Source organism: Cyprinodon variegatus, unplaced genomic scaffold, assembly GCF_000732505.1.
Source record: "Cyprinodon variegatus isolate N-32 unplaced genomic scaffold, C_variegatus-1.0 Scaffold629, whole genome shotgun sequence".
Lineage (NCBI taxonomy): Eukaryota > Metazoa > Chordata > Actinopteri > Cyprinodontiformes > Cyprinodontidae > Cyprinodon > Cyprinodon variegatus.
This window is the reverse complement of record NW_015151082.1, coordinates 49,497-64,822: the sequence shown is the minus strand read 5'-3', so window position 1 is coordinate 64,822 and position 15,326 is coordinate 49,497. Positions and strand designations below refer to the sequence as shown.

Below are 15,326 nucleotides of genomic sequence, written 5' to 3'. Positions count from 1 at the left end.
AGTTTTCCATAGTTTCTCTACAGACTTTTGGCCATTTTGATGATCAGGCAAATACAGTGATGCCAAGGTCAATAAACCGGGTATTAATAAGTCTGACAGAGAGCTGGTGCACACAAATAATATAAGCATTACCAAGTGCTAAAACAAAACAAAAGATGAGAGTGAGCAATCGGTCCTGTTTCTTAATAGCAAAGCTAAGACATATCAGACGTCTCAGGTTGAAGTCTCAGTTTGAATCTGTTTCCTTGAGCTGCAGTTTATGTTATTTATTTTCCCAAATTTTGAATGAGCTTTCCTACCTAGTTGTCTCAAGACTTCAGTTTCAGTTTGCTCACAATAACACATGATTTGTCTGTTATTGTGAGTAATGTTAGAACTGTAAAGTGTGTTTTGGTGCAACTATGAACCCCTTTTTGTAGAAAGGTTTGTACATTTTACAGCTTTTTAACTGTGCACTCTGTTTAACGGTGGAAATAGTCCTTTGGCTCTAATCCAGCATACATGTGGGTTCATTGACGTGCACTATCCCAATCAAATAAGTATATTATTAATTAAATAAATAATTTTCTTTCACTCTTCCATTCATGTTTGGCCTCCTGTAAAAAGCTTACCTCTTTAAGTCATTTATTTTTTGTGGCTTACTCTTTGCAGAGTTCCAGAGAGAGTCAACTGAATAACAAGTAAATAAAAAAGGCATAGCATAAATTTTTTTTTTTATAATTTTTTTTTATTTTTTGTCTTATCATACTTCAAAACTTTATTTGGATTTTTGCTATTATCGTTTACCCTTTATATAGTCCATTTTAAAAAATAAAAATATAATGACATCTGCTGGTGCAGATTCACAGTCATCCAGGTCACAGTCGTTCCAAAAAAGTTAGAAACAAAGCCACCTTAAAAAAAAATGGAAAAAAAAAGTCCAGAGGTTATTTTTTTTTTTTTTTTTTTTTACTTTTTTGGGTAAGGACTTAATGAGAATGGAATTTCGGATTCTCATAAGCCGTGAAAACGAATTTACCAAATTAGGAGAAATGTTAGAATCCCCTTCAGAGCCAAACGATTCGAATCTTTAAGATTGAACTGAAAAAAATAGACCCGACTCTCGTAAAAGAATCGCAGTTTTCTATACCAACAGGCACACGCCCATCAACAAAATAAAAAGACTGACGGTTATTAAGCCAATGACAATCGCTGTAAGGCGGGACTTCCGGTAACATTTGCCAATCAATGTTGGCGATACGAGACGACAGCAAATTGAGTATGACAGCTAAACAACAACATGGAGGAGGGAGCGAACTTCTAGACAGCCGTCATATTTTGGAGGAAACGTTACAATAATTCATTTTTCCTGTGTGCAGTTTCGAACCAATCGAAAGGTAAAACGAATTATCTCATTGTTTTTGAGATATTTATGCTTTTCTACAAAAACTCTGCATGGTGTAAACTGTCCAAACTTTGTGACATGGAACACATCACAAGATAGGAGTCCGACACGACAGCTAGCGGGCTAAGCTAATTAGCAGTTAGCTTAAGTTCTCTACCGTGCGAGCCAAACAAACACCTTTAAAACGCCTCAGTAATAGCTTTATGATACCCAGGCTTTCTTAACGCCACGTTTCATTTTCAATAAGTCACCCAGAGTAGTAGGATAAAGCTGACAAAAGCTGAACTTTCATCTTGACTTAGATTTTCGTCTGTACATGATGGCCACCAGTGCTTTAAGGGGAAGCCATGATGATCCAATCAGAGTCGCTTCTTCATGGTGATAGTTAGCCAGCTAACGGTCGCGTAACTGTACAGGAATTTCTATGGGTGCAATATAAGAAGGTAATGTTTTTATACTTTGGCGATTGTTTACATACGGTGGCAAATCAGCTGGACGGAGTGCAAATTTTCTATTCTGCATTCAGCGTTTTCTACTTATTTCGATAGTCGATGTTTAAATGTGTCATACAGGCAGATTTTTATAAGCAAGTCGATGTTGATATGAAAGATAAAGGACATCTTTGTTTATCAAAGTACTATAGAAGTGATCTAATCTCAACAAGTAAATAAAAGCTTTTACTTTAGTTACTAAAATAAGTAAACAAATAACCAACTCCACGCTGTCATTTATAGGAAATATGAAGAAGCTGTGCTGGAAAGTAAACAGAACCCTGTTTAGATTCTTTTCAAATATATGATAGGGAGAATTTAGGAGTAACAGTTTATGATTAGATGCTCCTTAATTGCTGATGCTGATTGTAAGGAATGACCTCTAGAAAAGAGGAATTTTTTTCATGTGCTGCATTGTAACATATAAGTATGTTCATAAAATGCCAAGTCTGACAGTTTCCTCTCTGTAGCAAATTAACTTTCTAATCTTAAATGTATCATGCTAATTAAGAAAGAATGTTATTTACCATGGGCTGCTCAGTGCAGCAGTGGGCAGCACTGCCGCCAGGCAGCAAGAAGATCCTGGTTCGATTCCTGGCCCAGCTCTTTCTGCATGGAGTTTGCATGTTCTCCCTGTGCATGCGTGGGTTCTCTCCGGGTACTCCGGCTTCCTCCCACAGTCTAAAAACATGACTGTTAGGTTAACTGGCTTCTCTAAATTCTACTTAGGTGTAAATGCATGCGTGAATGGTTGTTTGTCCTGTTTGTCTCTGTGTTGCCCTGCAATGGACTGGTGACCTGTCCAGGGTGCTTCGCGCCTGTAGACAGCTAGAGATAGGCACCAGCACCCCTCGCGACCCCAGTAGGGATAAGTGTGACAGAAAATGGATGGATGGATGTTATTTACCAGTGAAATGTATCTTTAGAGATTTGTAGAGAATCTACAAATAAATGTTATTGATTTAAAAATGTATAAAGAAACCAAGTTATGTGTGATAATAGTTCTATACTTTAAAAGGGTTTATATAGTGTCAGTTTAAATTAAGATTGTAAACTGTGTTTTTCTTTTTTTTTCTTTTGTTTTCTTTGCCTGTTGTGATTTTACCTGAATAAATACCCAATGATTGCTGTTTTTCCCCTTTTAGTGGACTGGTGTCCTGGCATTTCGGTAGATGTCCACGCCTTCAGACACGTCAGGTGGCATGTCCCATCCTGGCCCATCACCAGGGGCAGGCCTGTCCCCAGGGCCCATCTTGGGCCCCAGCCCTGGACCGGATCCCTCCCCTGGTTCAGTTCACAGCATGATGGGGCCCAGTCCTGGACCAGGAACACCCAACGCACCCCATGGCATGCAGAGCCAGGGACAAGGCGATTACTCTCAGGACAACATGTATCCTATGCATAAGGTACGTTGTCAGTTCCGCTGTTTGATAGAGGAGGGCGAATACTGATGTGGACATAAGCTTTTCTCTGCTGATGTGGGAAACACTTGTTTTCAGATTACCAAAAATCCAAGACATCTGGATACAATTTAGAGTTTTCCAAAGAATTCAAAGTTGTTTCTGTTCTAAAGTAAAATTTCTGATCATCTCATCATCCTGTATCATTTGCTCACTCCTGGTTTATATGCTTTTATAAGTGAAATATTAAGTGGCAGCCGGTAGGACAGGGTTTTGAAAGTCGCTAGCTGGAGTTTAAACGGTTTAAAGCAACAGTGCATAACACCGGGCAAATATTAACTTAATTTGATATACATTCAGTTATTATTCAGGTCAGTATACAGCACTTGGTCTGTACAAATTGCTCTGCATGGCCTGCCTTTCCCAGACGATCACATAGTGTGATGAGTGGATTGAATTCTAAAAACTTGACAGCAAATCCCAGAGTGCCGTTTTGTGGCAGTCTGAGCCCCTCTTAAATATGAGAGCTAAGTTAAAATTTTTTGTTGGGTAACAAAACAGATACAACACATTTCGGATCAGACAAATTTTGGTTTGCCTGGCTGTAAACTAGAGGTTGAATATGCTCTTGTCTTTGCAAGTACAGACAAGGGATTTTTCTGTGGATTGCTGAATGCAAGTAGATCAGTTTTTTGCTAAGCTGCTAGTTTCTCTCTCTCTCTCTTTTTCAGCCCATGGAGGCAGCAATGAATGACAAAACTATGTCTGAGGCGATGCATTTCAGCCACATGAAAGGTGTGGGCATGAGGTCCCTCCACAGCGGCATGGGACCTCCACAGAGCCCTATGGACCAGCATAGCCAAGGTAAAGTTTCTCAATTTTTCTACAGAAAGCAAAAATACTTCTTAGTTCTTGTAGCTTTGAGTATATATTTAAATATAGTCTCATCTGAATCTTTAAAGTCTTTAAAAACTAAATTAAAACTCCAAACTGAGGTAGCACAGACTGTTATATTTAATATTTATCATTAAAGAACAAATATGATCTGATTGACAGAAATCTACAGAGCTTTAGAAAAATATTCATGCCCTTTGAACCTTGTGGAGCTTCGTTGATAATGGTTCCCAGTATTTTTGATAGCTAAAAATCTGAAGACTGGCATCCATTGTTATTCATCCCCTTTAATTTGATGCTATAAAACATTGTGCAACCTATTAGCTTTAGGGAATTAGTGGATAATGTCACCCTTGTGTTATTTCATTTTGGTATAAATCCTACTGCTCTGTAAAAGACTCAGGTTTTTCAAGAAAAAAGCCTCATTAAGACTTAATAATGCATCAGAAATGTCAGAGGGAATTAAAGGGGTTTGAAGCAGATTGAGGTTGTTAAAAAATATCCTAATATATCACCCCAGAATCATGTAGTAGCAAAATTATGAGTTGGTAACATTCAAGACAGTCACAGCAGTCTATTAGTTAGTTACAACAGATTGCATTAATTCCTAATGTATTTAACACCTAGGTAAGAAGCACTGCTTTGATTTGAATCACAAGATTTTAGAAACATTAAAGCTAGTATGTTTTCTGTTATGTTGAATAGGTTACATGTCTCCACATCCGTCCCCGATGGGAATCCATGAGCATGCTTCCAGTCCCATGTCAGGAGGTGGAGGTGGTCCTACACCGCCCCACATTCCTCCATCTCAGTCAGGCCCCATGATGCCCATGGATCCTCAAGGAGGGATGCCCAACATGTCTGCAATGGGCCCACAAGGACGTGGCCCCTCTGCTTTCAGCCCAGTGCAGCTGCAGCAGCTCAGAGCCCAGATTCTGGCCTATAAGATTCTGGCCCGAGGGCAGCCGCTGCCAGACAACCTCCAGCTGGCCGTTCAGGGCAAAAGGAGTCTCCCCACAATGCAGCAGCAACAGCCGGTGCCACAGCAGCAGCAACAACAACAGCAGCAGCAGCAACCACCGCAGCAGCAGCAGGCATCTGGTGCCAGCCCATACAGGCCTTCAGGTGGGAAGATTAAATTTATTATATCAACAACTGAAAGAATAAACATTTGGGTAACTGTGTTTTAACAACTAGTGGTTCTTCTTTTTTTTCTTTTTTACATTGCTATTGTTCAAGTTTCTGCTGATATTGCATTCTAGCTGGACAAAATCTTCAATAATTTAGTAAACGGTATTTTTTTATAGATTTTTGGTGAATGAAACATTGAACAAAGTGTCTAAATTGAGATTGTTTATCATGTCGCAGGAAAATTATGGATATCATCTCTCATTTTTTGAGCTATTTTACAATAGAATTTTTAAGATTTAAGATTAATTCGTGTCAAGATCACGTTGTCCTTTAATTGCTTCTTAATCCTCATGACCCAAAATATTTAAAATTGGAGATTTAAATGTACTGTATAAAAAACACACACTACTCACACCCCCATTAAGTCGAAGTGAACATCTCCTGATTTCGATCAGCTGTGATTAACACAATAATTTATTTGTTTAGTGCCTGATTAATTAATAGATATTTTTTACTTCAATTTCAGAGGATTAAACTGTCCTTTATTGTTCAGCAGTGCTGTCTTTACCTTGTATTAGCTGTTACTACACACATACGCTTAGTTGGTTATGTGTTTAGACAGTTTGAGAAAATAGATAAACCGTGATTCTTGCTGATTATTTCCAGATGTCTTAAGGCACCATGTTTATTTGTATGGTTTTTGCTTATATATAGCGTCAATGTCGATATTGATTTATTCTAAAAGATATTGCATCACAAATAAAAACATTATATAAAAATGTGCACCCCTTACATAGTCACAAAGTGGCCCCGTAAAGTGACTGTCTTAAACCTGACTTACAGTATGCGTGATGCGTCTGTCTAATCTGCACGGCTAAATTACGGGATTTAAGATTAGGGGTGTGGGAAAAAATAAATTAGGCAATATTTTGGGATTTTTGGCCTTAAAGGTGGCATGTCTAAAACTAATACAATGAGGGAAAATGGGCTACCTCTGTACCGCCACTCTGCAAGATAGTGCTGTGGAGTCCTTTTGCTGTGCATCCACAAACAACATGATTACATTAATTAACTAAATTATCAATATCTTCTGATGATTATATACATCACTTGATTTTTAAACTAAACATTTAATTTGATACCTGGGAAAATATGTCAATATATATTGATATTCTAGTATTGTGACCCAAGTATTGTTACAAGTATCATATCGCAACACCCATGCTTATACTCCCCACTATTTAAGATCCAACGCCACTCAGGAAAGTTTCTAACCAGATGGCCAGCTGGTGGAAAAGCAAGAGCTCCCACCTTCTAGGGATATCTTGTGATTTAACCCATAAATATCACTACGGTAAACAGATTGTGGAAAAACTGTTGGAAAGAAATTAGTGTCACTCTTGGGTAACAAGAAAATGCTTTCACAAAAGTTGTAAATCCCTGTGTTTCCTACATCCTCATGTAGTAAACTTGAGGAGTAAGTAAAGGGCTGGTTATACTCCCGCAGCAATGTGTCGCAGTGAGCTTGTTGCAGATATTTTTGATTTATGCCCAATATTGAAGCGTGGTCTGCATTATGTTATTCCACGCCACAACGTAAGAGGAACAATCACAAACTAGCTGTGGATCTAGATATGGCCGAGGTGGTGAGTAAGTGGGGGCAAGTTTGTTCGACAACGGACATGAGGGCCAAAAAGAGCAGGGATCCAGGTGGAAAAAGGGTCCCAGCGTTCTCACACACCTCGCTATTCTAGCTGGTCCAACTTCACGAGTTGTTTGCCACAATGGCGGTCAAACAAACAAAACAAGACAATAAGGTACCAAACAGGAAATACGCATAGAGTAGAGTGGATGTAGATTTGACCAATCAGGGGCTTCCTGTCTGCAGCACTGTCAGTGGTAACCTACAATTTCGGAGAGGTGCAGCAGAGTGTCTGCGAAAGGGGCGCATTTGTGTTAACTTCAACACACACGCAGATGACCTGTTTTCTGAGTATAAATCAGCCTTAATTGTTGAAAGCTTGTGGTTTGTTCTTGACATGTCCTGTAGACCCTACTAGAATATTAGGTACAAGTAAAATAGCCACACAGAATATAAAAGCTGGGGATGTTGTGTCCACACATCGCATTTTCCACCCTGAACATACGTAGATCAAGCATAAATCAAGCTTTCTTCCACCCAACTTCATATATTAGAAGGAAAAGTCTGTGAGGCAGATCAAGTATATGTCAAGTCTCATTAGTTACTTTTATGTTGCTTAAAGGTATGGCGCCTATGAGCGGCCCCCAATCAAGCCCCTGCCCAACACCAGCCATGCAAGGACACAATCAAAGCACAGCAGCCAAGCCTTGGACTGATGGTGAGTCCCCTCAGGCTTTCACACACTCTTGGATCAATTGTCAGGTTTTGTTTCTTCCAAACTGACCTGTTTGACTGAATATATTGACGAAGCTCAGAGATCGATTGAAGTTTTAGATCTGAACTCAGACATGGCAGTAACTACAAAGGTCTGTTTTTACAAAAGGAGGACATGTGAATCGTAAATAGTAAAACTGTAGCTCAAATGGTTGTGGTTCATTTTCTATAAATCTTTCAGTGATTTGGTTTTAGACAGGGGCCCATTTGGTGGCCTTATCTTTTCACCTGCAGACAGTGTTTTTCTATAGCTTTTAGTCTGTTTAAGCTCCATAACTTTAGGGTTTCCTCTTGGTTTGTTTTGTACAGTTAAAGAAATTTCGATTATAAATTTGTAATCTGAGAAGCAGGTAAATAAAAAAAATAGTAATAAAAAGGAATTACTGTTACTTTTTGTGGTCAAGAAATTTCTTATTCTGGACAAATACTCATGGTAAAGAAATAGGTCACTAAGCTCCTTTTTTTTTTTTTTTTTTTTTTTTTTTTTTTTTTGTAGGTCAAGGTGGTGACAATCAAGCAAACGCACAGAAGCACCTCACTCCGGTACCCAGTGGCCGCCCATCTCCTGCACCCCCGCCGATCCCTGCAGGACCCTCTGGACCGTTGCCAGGGAGTTCAGCAGCTGCTCACCCTCCGGGTCAGCAGGTGTCCCCCATGCTCCAAATGCAGCAGAAGCAGAACCGAATTACTCCGGTCCAGAAGCCTCAGGGTTTGGACCCAGTGGGAATCCTGCAGGAGAGAGAGTACAGGTAGAGTTTGAAGGCTGCTGTCACACATTTGCTTAGACTTTCTTGGAAGATAAATATAATAAGCTCTGCAGTGTTCTTTTTTTTTTTTTTTTTGCGAATCACTCTTGATTGATGGTTATATTTGCTTTAACTTCTCTAACTCTTTATTTTATATCTGAGTAGTTTTCTCCCTGTTTTTATCTCATTAAGTCTCAACATAAAAAAAAGCCTTTAAAAATAATGAAAACCACAGCATTGATTAAAAGTGCTTCATAGGAGTTTTTAATTAGAACTTATTAAGGCCAAAGTTCTTCTGAGATCCAAATCAAGGAACCAAATAAGCTTTAAAGATATTTTTTAAGTTTGACATGTTAAAACATCTCTGCTCTTTTAGCATTTACTCCATCAATTCCCAGTGATTTATGGCTCCTGTGCAGATAGACGCTGGTCCTGACAGAAGGAACACAAGGGCTTAGAAAGATCCACCAGGCCAGAATCAAACATGGTGGCCTTTTAAATGTGGAAACGGAGAATACGGCGGATATTTGTATCAAGGATGTGTTCCGTAGTTTCCATGTTAACTGTTTTTTGTGAAAATTATTTATAAACCTGTGAAAGGATATCAAAGAAATTGTTACCAAAGGTGTGCCTCATGCCAAGGAACAATTCATAAATGATGGTAATGATCCAGATCATTTGTGAGTTTAAGCTATAGGTGTAAGTCACAATATGGGACAAAATGTGCTGTTTGGTGGAGGTCTGCGCTCCCAAGGGCTTTTCTTAGATGTATTTTATTTTCCTGTTTTTGATTGTATGCCTGGGAAAATTTTAAATCAAATTATGAAGCATAGTTGCTGAAGGTGTCTATTATCATGATTCCCTCAGGGTTAATGTGGAGTCTGCAATATTTTAACAAGGTGTGCTACTGATGTCTTTCAGACTGCAGGCCCGGATTGCTCATCGCATCCAGGAACTGGAGAGTCTACCTGGTTCCTTGCCTCCGGACCTTAGAACTAAAGCTACAGTGGAGCTCAAGGCGCTACGTCTGCTCAACTTCCAGCGCCAGGTACTCTGCCACTGAGATAATTGTTGCAACTACATGGATGTAAATCTGAGCCTAAATGGGGATTATTTTGGACTGAAGGTCCGGAAGTCAGCTGTAATCTGACAGGAATCTTCTTTAAGGAACCTTTTGCTCTCCGATTATTAAACAATTTATTGAACAAAATAATCAACAGAATAATCGATTAGCAAAATAATTGTTAGTTGCAGCCCTACTAAGCTGTAGTTCTGTGAAGACTATAAATTAACTGTGTCTTTCCATTTCACATCTGTTACCAACAGGAAAACATAGTAAAAAAAAAGATTTAAAATGCTACAAAATTGTTTCCTGTTTTTAATGAAACCCGATTGAACGTCCAGCTCAGGCAGGATGTGGTGGCGTGTATGAGGCGAGACACGACCCTGGAGACGGCCCTCAACTCGAAGGCTTACAGGCGCAGCAAGCGGCAGACGCTGAGGGAGGCGCGCATGACAGAGAAGCTGGAGAAGCAACAGAAACTGGAGCAGGAGAAGAAGCGCCGACAAAAACATCAGGTAAGTCATCATGGAACAGCCTTCTGAAGTTTGATTCAAAACTTATCTAACCGTAACATATTTTATACGGCGTGAGATGTGGGATTAAACTTTATCCCTTGTTTTACAGGAATACCTCAACAGTATTCTTCAGCATGCCAAGGACTTTAAGGAATACCACCGCTCAGTGTCCGGGAAAACCCAGAAACTCACCAGAGCTGTCGCAAACTGGCACACAAACACCGAACGGGAGCAGAAGAAGGAAACTGAGAGAATTGAGAAGGAGAGAATGAGAAGACTGATGGTAAGAGATATGCCTTCCATCAGGCACCAATGAGGTCATGTTTGGTTCTTTCCTGTCAGTGATATCAGTATTTGACTAATACGAAGTTGTACCCATCTGTGCAAGAATTGAGTGTGTTTTGATGTTGTGCTAACTGTGACCCTCTGAGTTTAATCCATCAGCACTCTAGAGCTGCACTCAGCTCCTGAGCTCTTCCACAATTACCCTCCTGTCACTGTTTTGTCCAGGCAGAGGATGAGGAAGGCTACCGGAAACTCATTGACCAGAAGAAGGACAAACGTCTGGCCTATTTGCTGCAACAGACGGATGAATATGTGGCCAACCTCACATCTCTGGTGTATGAGCACAAAGCTGCTCAGGCTGCCAAGGAGAAGAAGAGGAGGAAGAAGAAAAAGAAGGTAGGAAGAGATTTTTTTTGTTGTTTTCTTTTTAAGGTTTAGTATGTTTTAGCAACCTGTTTCAGTTTGAATCCTGTGAAGCATTCAGAGCGTTTATTAGTTAACACAGAGCATCATGAAAACCAAAAATCACAGCAATGTGGTCAGAAAAGAAGTTTGGAAAGGTTCAAACAGGAACAGGTTATAAATAAAACAACAACCCTGCTTTGAACAGGTCACAGGTCGCTCTCCAATTTCATTGGAGAAAGGGGTATGAGGCAACTGAAAACCTACCAAGAAAATGAAAACACTCTGAATAGCTTGTAAAGGTCTGTGATAACTTTGGAGAAGCTGCAGTGATCCACATCTCTCCCATAGGAGTCTGTAGGTGGTACGACCATTCTGGGCCTTTGCTATAGAATGACCAGAACAAAGAAATCGTTGATAGAAAGATAAAGTGTCCAGTTTACAGTTCAGCAGGTCATATATGGTTTACATCTGCTGTAGAAAGAGGGTACTATGTCGTACTGTACATGGCGCTGCTTTCACAGCACATAACCTTGAACAAACCACATAATATTACATAAAATTCCTATAGACCTAAAGATAAACCGATACAGGTTTTTCTTTTCAGCTAATGATTATTTTGCTATCAGTTTAACCAATTTTTTGGGCTGATTCTTAGAGCTGCTGTTTTTTTTCCTTGTCCATTTACGTGATAAAAATGACAACATGATTACACAAGTTAAAGAAGTTTCAATTTAAACAAAAAAGGAAAAAAATCTTAACGATCGATGGCAAATTTAGGAAGTAGAGATGCATTTTCTTTATCTGATCTTAAGACAGCTAAATAGTTTTGTGCGATAAGACCCTCAGTCTGGAACCACTAAGTTATAGGGATAATATAGCTTTGTTTATGTATTCTTTTACTATTTTTGTAACAAAATCGTTTTTTGTTTTTTTTATAGGTTTGGGTTAAAATTCAGCTCCTGAAAACCTTTTGTGAGACTAATGTTTGTTAGCACTACCATAAGCTTTAAAATGTTGTCTTTTTGTCTCTATTTCATCTCTAGAAGGTGGAAGGAGACGGCGAAGGCACCAGCGCCATTGGACCCGATGGAGAGGTTAGTTACAGATTTAAAGAGGAGATATTTTTATTTAGTTGTGTGTATTAGTTTTTTGTCATTTACCACTGAGCAGAATGTGCAGCTTTGCTTTGCACTTCAGAACAGAGTAAACATATTTAGAGTGACCTTTAACCTTTTATGTTCCTCTCACCTGTAACCAAGATGTAAACGATCCATAAGCTTTACTTGATGCATTGATAACAAGGTTAAATACCTGCAGATTTTTTACGGCGCATCTAGCAGCTACATGCAGTGTTTCTTGGAGCTGTGATGGCATCAATTTGATTGAGTAGCTTTAATCCAGCTCCAAAGAAAGAAGAGATTTTTCAAGTTACTGAATAAATAACTGAAACTTCAGTTCCAAGTTTCAGTTTCCTGTTTGATCTTCTATCAGATGGAAAGTCCATTTAACAAACACAAACATCAGTAAATAAATCAACCTACCACACAACTTGCTATTAACAAGCTTCACCAATCCCCATCAAATCTAAATAACTGCAATTTTTCAGTGAGTGGTGTGAATACTTTTCTTTAAATTCTTCTTATACAGTTTTTTTTATTTTTATTTACAAAAGTATCCTGAATGCGATACTTGAAATAATTGCTATCAGCTGCCTTTATTATCAGTTGATTTTAGGCTGTTTAATCATATCCAGATATAGAAAAATGGCAGGTATTTGTAAAAGATTTTTGTTCTGCTAAATCATCTTGTATCCTAACTGTCCTGCAGCCCATGGATGAGAGCAGCCAAATGAGCGAGCTGCCAGTTAAAGTGATTCAGACGTCGACTGGGAAGGTTCTGCAGGGGACAGATGCCCCGACGTCTGGCCAGCTGGAGGCTTGGCTGGAGATGAACCCTGGGTGAGAAAACATAGCGTTACTCATAGTTGCTATCAGCTACAGAAGCATTGCTGTTTTTGTTATTGGGGTTATTCATCCTTTATCTACTAAATGCACATGTTAACAGACATTTATATGGAAATGGGTGTAAACAGGAGGCAGTATTACTGTTAACAAGAACAAAATGGTGCATCTGTGTTGTTTTAGGTTGCTTTGTTACCGCTGCCATTAATCACAAGCAGACATTAAGCAGGTTTCCCATTCATGAAAAGCCTGGAGCAAGATTTTCTTAATCGCTTTCCAAGTCTGTGTTGGAAGTGAAAAATTGATAATAGAAAAAAGTTGCTATTTCCAGACTTTATTCCTTATTTGAGACATATTTGAAAAGGAGAGTTTTACCTGCTCAGGTTAATGTTATTTGAATCTGTTTTTTAGCACACTTTAATCGAAAGAATTCAAAATATTAATTTCTTCCCTTCTTTTCCCATTCTCCATTTTTTCATTATTAGACATTATTTTTGCACTGTGAACTGTGTAGATGATACAGATGTTGAAACAAATGTTTCAAAATGATGCTGTATTTAAATCTATTGACTAATATTAAATCAAGTGGAGACATCGGAAAAAGCAAGTGTACAGAAACTGTGAGGATGTTGCCTATAATCCTTCATCTGATGATGCTGTGCAGAATATTATCTTTTCTGCTATCAAAAGACACACAGTGTTTAACTCTAACCTCTTCACTGAGGTGCGGTGACAGGCAAATCTATTTCCTGGAGATGAACCAAGTTCCTTTTTTTAGTTTTGGTTTCTGAAATCCTTGTTCAGAGAGATATCTGATTATAGAAACTGATCATTTCTCTTGTAGGTATGAAGTCGCCCCACGTTCAGACAGTGAGGAAAGTGGCTCCGAATTCGAGGAGGAGGTTGGTGACCTTTATTTTTGTGATATTCATTCCTCCATAAGGTTCTGCATGTCTCCAAATCAACCACCTGCTGTTTTAAAGAGAAATATTCTTATTCAAATGTGGACAGGCTGCTCCAGCAGGGGGCTCTAGCTGCAAACTTTTCACAGTCTTAATTCTGCCTGATGTGAGTGTTTAATGCGATTTAGTCTTTTTGTTTTGATCTGCTTTCAACTTCACCTGATAAGGATGAAGAGGAAATGGGCAAGGCGGAAACGGAGGAGAAGAAGAAAACCGATCCCAGTGGAGACGAAGGGGATAAGCACGATGCCAAGAACATCATCGAGTACGCCATTTGCTTTTTATTATCAGACACATTTTAGTTTGAGAAAACCTGACTCTAATGCAGATATTTTGGAATGATGAGACAGAAGTGCCCTTCAGCTATAGCTGCTCTGTTTCCTCATTCTGCTTGTGCACACGTTCAGGTCAGCCAAACAAGATGTGGATGATGAGTACAGCGTTCCCACTGGGCAAACCAGCTCCCAGTCTTATTATGGGGTGGCCCACGCCGTCATTGAGAAGGTGGAGAAGCAGTCGTCTCTGCTGATAAACGGCACGCTCAAACATTATCAGGTAAACATGCTCGCATCATTTTTACACTTTTCCCCTGGTTTTCATTGCTGACATTTAAATCAACTTCATTCATTTGTTACTAGTCTAGAGTCTTGAGTGTACCGGGACCGGATTTTTACTACTGAATCAGTTTGTTATGGATATTTAAAGAAAAAAAAGGACCCATTAAAAGCAAGTAACAAAGCAGAAAGATCAGAGGGAAGTTGGCTCTGTTGAATCCATTACCTGAAGACAACGATATGGCACAACTGTAGACATACTGAGACATGGCCTTAACTTACAGGTTAGACAATTAGATGAAGCTGCAGAGGTCCACGGTTCCATTAGGAGAACATTTCCAAGGTAGATTCCTTTAATCAGGCCTTTATGGAAGAGAGGCAGGTTGAAAATTAAAGCTGAAGGGAAGAAGACGACTCATTAATGGATTGTCACAAGTTATATAGGGGAGACATTAGACATGCTTTGAGAGCGGAACAAAACCTTTAAGGCCTTCATACAAAATCCCCGTGTGGCCCTGTTTCCAGAATTTACCACAGGATCATTTTAATCCTTTGATTAACCTGTAGCTCAATTAGACATATGTATCCGGAATATAATGTAAAAGACTAGAGCGTATCCTGCTCCAAAATCCTAAAGGTCATTACTGGAATCATTTTTTTCTCAAGAATAACACACCCACAGAAAATCTAGAAGAATAAAGTTTAAATCATATAGGAAAGAAAAACATTATGTATAATTTTTATTTTTTTTTATTTGACTTGTACAAAATATATAAACATTTACTCCTTTGATACCAGCATCTAATTCTACACCAACAGTAGTAGTTTAGTGCCCAGTTTCTTTAAAACAGGGGGCCAGCTTTGTACAATCGAGAGGCTAACGTTTTTCCATTGTAACTAGGCCTGCAACTAATGATTATTTTTGATAAATCGATTAATCTGTTGATTATTTTTTCGATTAATAATTAATAATCGGATAGCCAAAGGTTTCTTAGAGAAGATTTTTTTAAATAATATTAAAACCAGGTAAAACTAAAACGTTTCCACTTCAGTTGTTCTGAATAGAGCATATTGACAGACAAATTTTTTTTTTTTTTTTAATTACTGCTCTCAGTGGGT

The 15,326-nt window shown here is 38.8% G+C and overlaps 1 protein-coding gene across 1 annotated transcript in view; it reads left to right on the top strand.

Annotated features, from left to right (window-relative positions):
* The first annotated feature begins 1,259 nt into the window (after window positions 1-1,259).
* The window catches only part of LOC107096512 (probable global transcription activator SNF2L2), a 52,857-nt gene continuing 38,790 nt past the window's right edge, over window positions 1,260-15,326 (top strand). The window contains exons 1-15 of the mRNA XM_015393191.1: window positions 1,260-1,376; window positions 3,021-3,281; window positions 4,007-4,139; window positions 4,875-5,294; window positions 7,565-7,660; window positions 8,213-8,465; window positions 9,384-9,510; window positions 9,867-10,040; window positions 10,150-10,323; window positions 10,551-10,721; window positions 11,774-11,824; window positions 12,558-12,688; window positions 13,536-13,593; window positions 13,821-13,918; window positions 14,061-14,208. Of these exons, the coding sequence (XP_015248677.1) occupies window positions 3,048-3,281; window positions 4,007-4,139; window positions 4,875-5,294; window positions 7,565-7,660; window positions 8,213-8,465; window positions 9,384-9,510; window positions 9,867-10,040; window positions 10,150-10,323; window positions 10,551-10,721; window positions 11,774-11,824; window positions 12,558-12,688; window positions 13,536-13,593; window positions 13,821-13,918; window positions 14,061-14,208 (2,268 nt within the window). The 5' untranslated portion in view covers window positions 1,260-1,376; window positions 3,021-3,047. The remainder of the gene's footprint in view (window positions 1,377-3,020; window positions 3,282-4,006; window positions 4,140-4,874; window positions 5,295-7,564; window positions 7,661-8,212; window positions 8,466-9,383; window positions 9,511-9,866; window positions 10,041-10,149; window positions 10,324-10,550; window positions 10,722-11,773; window positions 11,825-12,557; window positions 12,689-13,535; window positions 13,594-13,820; window positions 13,919-14,060; window positions 14,209-15,326) is intronic.